The sequence below is a fragment of the Malurus melanocephalus genome, unplaced genomic scaffold (assembly GCF_030028575.1).
Source record: "Malurus melanocephalus ecotype Western Australia unplaced genomic scaffold, MMel_1.1 scaffold_654, whole genome shotgun sequence".
Taxonomy (NCBI): domain Eukaryota; kingdom Metazoa; phylum Chordata; class Aves; order Passeriformes; family Maluridae; genus Malurus; species Malurus melanocephalus.
In genome coordinates, this window is record NW_026623886.1 from 128,492 (window position 1) to 134,900 (window position 6,409).

General features: G+C 54.9%; 1 protein-coding gene across 2 annotated transcripts in view; it reads left to right on the forward strand.

Annotated features, from left to right (window-relative positions):
• NTN3 (netrin 3) overlaps positions 1-6,409 on the forward strand; it is a 35,251-nt gene that overhangs the window by 21,556 nt on the left and 7,286 nt on the right. For both annotated transcript variants that reach the window (XM_057383711.1, XM_057383712.1), the window contains 2 exons: positions 2,383-2,532; positions 3,474-3,527. In XM_057383711.1, coding sequence (XP_057239694.1) covers positions 2,383-2,532; positions 3,474-3,527 — 204 coding nt within the window. The remainder of the gene's footprint in view (positions 1-2,382; positions 2,533-3,473; positions 3,528-6,409) is intronic.

Consider the following 6,409-nt stretch of genomic DNA (forward strand, 5'->3'; position numbering starts at 1 on the left):
GCTGTGGCTTTGAACAAAGGCTTTTGCACCAACCAAAGCGCTGGCCCAGGGCAGAGGCTGAGCATTGCAGTGAAGGCAGATGCTCACAGAATCACAGACTGGTTTGGGTTGGAAGGGACGTTGAAAGATCATCTGGTTCCAGTAACCTGCCATGGACAGGGACACCTTTCACTAGCCCAGGCTGTAGATGTTCAGTCCCTATTCAGGAGGCAAATCACTAACCCAGGGGCCAGGAACTACTAGATCTTATTTAAACAAACCCCAGCACATGTTAYTAAATCACTCTTCAACCACGGTTTGTCTCTGCTGAGATGCAGCATCTTTGAAATASACACAGAAGTACTGACTGCAGATTGCCCAAGCCTGTGTCTGACTGAGCAGAGCCCTTGGCCACCAGAGTGCTTCCCTCCTGTTGCCAGCATCACCAAGATGGAAAAGCTGGGAGGATGGAAAAGGCAGGGCAATCTACAGGATTAATTCTATGGTGGTAATTGAAAAGTCAAATAAAGAATGGCTGTCTATTAATCCCASTAATTTAAACAAAGCTGTAAACCATGAGCTTTCTCCAATGAAAACTGGTGAAGCAGTAGCAGCTAAGCCTCAAGATGCAAAAATAACCTCAATATGAGGTGCAAGACATGCTTTCTGGAAAGCACAGCTCGATGAGTTAAGCTCCAAGCTAGTGACTTAATCCGCCATTCAAGCTCCATGGGCCAGATCCTGGCAGCCCCAGGCTGGGAGCAGCAGGGCTTAGTGTGTGAGCAGCGGTGCAGAGCTGCACCATGCCCCTGGCCATGCCTTCCCTGGAGCTGGCATGGGCTCCCTGGCCAGCCCCCTCCACAGGCCATGTGAGGATGAGGAAGGGTAGAGATGCTACAGCCTCAGTGGTGGGATGGGCCACGCTGAGATGTGGGGCCATCAGGGGAAGCATTCATGCCTGGCATGTTCTTCCCATAGGAACAGGAAGGAACTGTATTTTTGTGGGACTGTCAGAAATCCCACGGTGGCAAGGCAAGAGGGCAGAGATGGGTCTGGCAGAGGCCAAGCTCATCCCCCAGTGACACCAATAGGTTGTGTGCTTCAGATGAACAAAGCTGCCTTAATTGCTGATCCAGGTAAAACATCCAGAGTCACTGAAATCCGCCTTCCACCACATGGAGAGAGACYGGCTTAGATGAACTGGATCCTGATTGGGCTGAGATTTATGCCTGTCCATAAACTTTACACCAGGAACACACCGCTGGGGCCCAGGAAAGCCCCCGTGTTTGCAACAGCCCCGCGTCATGCCAAGACTCCCTTGCTCGCTGCCATTTGTTATCACAGCTGAGCCCCCAAAATATCCCTGTCAGAAAGACATCCGCTTCCAGTCCTAGCCAAGATCTGATAAGGATGGAGCATCTGGTCCCCATTAGAGGCTGCTCGCTCTGGTTTCTGGCTGTGCAAGAGAAGGCTCGAGTGCCATGGTGCTCTCACCAGTCCCATCTGGTGAAAATTAGGGAAACGGTAACATCGGGGGGCTGCGGGGGCAGGTGGGGGAGATGTTTTTGTTTTGCTTTGAAATCACATTCAACTCTTACACTGATGGAGGCCAAGATAACCTCCTCCAGCTCGTAGCCAGCCTAGCTCTAGGCAAGCAGATGGGAAGGTCCTCTCCTGAATGAGCATCTCCTTCCCAAATCCCTCCATGTAGACAACCCTCAGTGGGTTCATCATCCAGTGTGATGTGATGTGATGTGATGAAGAACCACTTCAGTGTTTCTGAGAGCAAAGACCCAACTTTCACCCACCTCAGGTGTGGCTTATCCCTAGAGTGRCTGTGCTAGAAAGGGGTCATTCTTTGCTCAGGGTCTCTGGGAGTCAGGAGGGGCATCGAGACTCATGAGCTTGGGAAGCATAGAGAAGACTCACTTCTGAAACATAGGTGGGGTCACTGTTCGTGTAAAAACCCAGTGTTGGTTCAGCTCCACAGACTGAAAAACTCGCAGGTGGGGGAGCAAGTGGAGAAAATGGTTTTTACTGGTGTGATGGGAACATCTCCTGGAGTTGAGGTGGGGGAAGATCTTAACTGAGAGGTGCTGGCTCTAGGCACCCATGGGAATTGAGGGGGTTCCAGGTGCTCATCCTGAGCAGCCCAGTCAGCGAGGCCATACTCTGGCCAACCCCTTTGTCCATTCGCCCTCCTGCCTGTCTTGCTCACAACACAAGTGGGGCCATGGTTGGTCCAGCTGAGTCTGTGCTCTGCCTGCCCCAGAAGCTGTTTTCCAGTGGTGCTCTGAAGGGGCCCCACTSCTCCTCACCTCTCTGAGGTTGAACCTTGGGTCCAGTTTGGCGTTTGTGTTGTGTCTCCCCTCTCCTATAACCATTTCTCTCTCTCCAAACCAGCTTGTGACTGCCACCCGGTCGGCGCAGCTGGCAAGACCTGCAACCAGACCACAGGGCAGTGTCCGTGCAAGGATGGCGTGACCGGCCTCACCTGCAACCGCTGTGCCAAAGGCTACCAGCAGAGCCGCTCGCCAGTGGCCCCCTGCATCAGTGAGTGCCCCACACCCTGTCCTGCACACGGTGGCCCCCACAGGCACCAGGGGATGCCCCTTGGTATCCCCCCCTCTCCCCACCTTGGATAGTGTGTGGTGGGTGGGAGGCTCAGACAGGAAGGTGTCTGTCCTTATGGATGCTCTCTGGATGGTGGTCAAGCAGGATGGTTGTGTCACCTTCTGGGGTGGCCTGGGCTGCAGCTGCCCCAGCACAGCAGGCTCTGGATGACTCTTGGGTCAGTGCTTCCAGCAGGCTGAGACAGCTCTGCTGGGTCCCATCCCTGGTACAGCACATGCCCTCCTCACCCAGCTGAGTGCTGAGCGCAGTCACTTCTGGGGCAAGGCCAGAGCCTGTGGTCAGCATAAAACTGTGTTTATTGTCACAGTGGGTTTGAATTTGACCCAAGTGGCAAAAGAACAACTTCCCATTCTGCAGCGTTTTCTRGGCTACTGGAGCAGTGGCAATGTGGGTGACTGGTGGAGCTGGCTCCTCTCTCTGTTCTTCCCCAAATTTGAGGATAGGACAGAATTTCCCTCAGATTTTGCCGCCAAGAGTCCTGAGAAAGTGTTACCTTTCCCCACATTTATCCCTGTTCTGGGTGGGCCAAACCACACTGAGATTTGTCAAGCACCCATCCCATGTCCAAACTGAGTTCAGATGAGCTGAGCATCTGGGGAGCATCCATCCTGGAGCACACAYCCTCCACATGGGCACTTAGGGCTCTTGGGGCTTGCAGCATCGCAGCCTGGCCCAATTTACTGAGCTCTATTTGTGCACCTCCCGGTGTGTGCAATGGTCTGGTCAGACTCATCCCATCACCTTTCACTTGTGACCCACAAAATCCCCTTGTGGTCCAATTTCAGAGGGCTTTTGCCCAGTTTTCACCCTCACAGCTGGGGGTTCTCTTTTCTTAAGGTACCTCTTCCTTTCTTTTCCAGAGATTCCTGCCATCAACCCCACCTCCCTGGTCACCAGCACGGAGGCACCTGCAGGTAAGTGCTCCCTGTCCCTGGCCAAGTCCATGGCCCAAGCCCGGAGCAGAGACCTGGGGGCCATTCCATCTCCCCTCTCCCAGCACAGCACAGGGAACGACTGAGCTCTTCCATTCCTTAATGGAAACCATTTGGCAAAAAAAAAWTTTGTGAAATAAGTGACTGAGATTTAAATTCCAGTGTCTTTCTGGAAAACAACTGACTAAGATTGATGATTTTCTTGGGAAAGGATTTCTCCATCCTCTCCAAGGAGGAGAGCAGGGATCCAGCCCACAGGGGTCTTGCCATCCCTTGGCAAGTCAAGACAGGGGCTGTGGCGTGTGGCACCAGTGGCTGCTTGGGGGCTGGCTTTGTTTAACYTCCTTTTATCAGTGCCAGTGCAAGAGGTTTCTCCTCAGCGTTCTTTGCYTCTGAAGGGCCCCAGCTCTCTGAGMGGTTCTGGGGCRGTGGGGTCTGGCAGGTCTCAGGCAGGCTCTGGAACTCCTGTGCTGGGGCTCCCCTGGGTGACATAGGGCTCACCTCATGYAGCTCTGGAGGAGTGAAGGCTCTGGGTGTGAGCTGTGTATCCTGGCTGCACAAGGTGATGGCACCTTGAGTGATTGGACCACGGAAGGATCAGTGTAACTCCTGGAGTCACCCAGTGAGAGGTGACAGCTCCATTGACAGACTGCAGGCCTTGCACAGGCAAGGGAGGCATTGCTGCTGTTGTCCTTAGAGCGCCCTGAGAGCAGCCCTGGTTCCCCAGGCTGGAGTGGCAAGGTTGGCATCTCAGTAGCAGCTGCAGAGCTCACGCAGAGGCTTGGCTGGGGCTGGGCACTGCTGGCTGGGTGCATGGATGCTCCCTGCACAGATGGATCAGGGTCCTGCTTCCAGCCTGGCCGGGGATTGAGGTCCCACCCAAGTATCCTGATCTCCCACCATGTCACAGTACATGCCAGCCACACTAAGCAGTGCTGGGCTAGCCTCTGGATCCAGTGCCACCATGCTCAGCCCTCCTGTGCTGCAGGATGCACCCAGCAGGGTAAAGGGAGCTGCAGCAGGGCTGCCCTCCTCTCCTTCCACAGTCCCCTCAGTGCTGCACTGTGCATGTTCCCAGCCATCCCAGCTCTGTAGGGATTTCAAGCCAGGTGGAGGGAGAGAAGCCAGGGAAAGAAGCACCCCTTCCCTCGTTGGGCCGCCCCTCTCCCTGGTGTCCCCAAGACCCGRTCTTCTCTTGCATTCCACTGTGGCAGAATAGACATCCTGACCAATCCTCTGCTCCATCCCATGACATGTGCTCCAGTGAAGAGASYGGGGACACCCCCAGCTCCCCACACSCATATTTAATGAGCAGCTTCCCYGTGCTCTGTTTGGGGTACATCTATCCTACAAGTGTCTTGGAGAGCCAGTGCTGTTTGTATCCTTCTCCTCAGCTCCCCTTAGCATGGCCACCTTGCCTTGGCAGTGGAAAACTCCAGCAGCCTCTTCCCAGGCTGTGGTGTGCCTGGGATGTGCTCCCCAGCCTTCTTGGGAATGTCTTCCAGGACAGCTGCTGCAGCCCCGTGTGTGAACTTGGTGGCTGCAGGAGAGGGGCAGGGACTGGGTGTGTTGAAGCTATGGAATTTTTGGCCCCTCAGAGCAAGGCAGACATGGAGGGGCTGGAGCATGTCCARAGAAGGGAACAGAGCTGGGGAAAGGGCTGGAACCCCAAGAGGGGCTGAGGGAGCTGGGAAAGGGCTCAGCCTGGAGCAAAGGAGGCTCTGGGGGGACCTTGTGGCTCTGCACAACTCCCTGACAGGAGGGGACAGCCGGGGGGGTCGGGCTCTGCTCCCAGGGAACAGGGACAGGAGGAGAGGGAACGGCCTCAAGTTGTGCCAGGTTGTCAGGCAGTGAACCAGGCTGCACAGGGCAGTGGTAGAGTCACCATCCCTGAAAGCATTCCGAAAGAGAGCAGACATGGCACTTGGCGAAGTGGTTTAGTGGTCATGGTGGTATTTGGTTCAAGGTTGGACTTGATGAATTTGGAGGTTTTTTCCAACTTTAATGATTCTGTGATCCTTTGGAAGGAATGAAGTGTGTGGATGGGGATGGAGGAGGGAGATGTGCAGGAGGAGCCAGTAGCTCCGTGCAGAGCAGGGCTGGCTCAGCACACGTGAACCCCGCGGAGCTGTGCAGAGCTTGGGAACCCTGCACAGCCTGGCTCTCACCCAGCACCCGTGGGTGCTGCTGAGCCCTGCCCCCCAGGGGTTCTGCGAAACAGGAGGTGTTTTCGSGACAATGAGGAGCAGCCCTGCCTGGGTCTGGCAGAGGTTTCACTCCACACTGTGACAGAGGGGGAGAGGTGATGCTTGGAGTGCACATCTCACCCGATGGGAAGGTGCTGAGCTGAAGTGATGGTACCACCACCCCCACTCTGCTCCTGCTTGCCCTGCCCACCCTGTCGGCTGTGAGGAGGGAGCTTGGGAACATCAGGCTTTGGGAAAGGAAAAAATGGGGGGATGGAAAGGGGCATTTGGCTGGTTTTACTGCCAACAGAGAGAGCTCCATGGAGCAGTATTAGTCAAGGTGACTCCAGTGCTTTATAAATACGAACAGTCTCACAGTGATGTCTGAGCTGTTCAGCTGCGCAAAAATAAACGACTCTGGTGGAGAGCTGTGTTGTTTGCTTTGTTTTAGCAGAGCAGGTCTGCCTCAAGCTGCCTCCAGTTTATCTGTGGGTTTGTTGGTTTAAGATTTGTGGCTTCTAGCTCAAATGTCTTTAATGCTAAATATCTGCCTCTGCCTGAAGTCTGYGCCACTGGAGAATCAGGGGACCTCGTTTGAGTCGTGCTGCCCCCTTTGCGGGGGGTATCAGAGATGAGGGGGGTGATACTGCCCTGCCCAGCAGTGCCAGGGTTACCCGC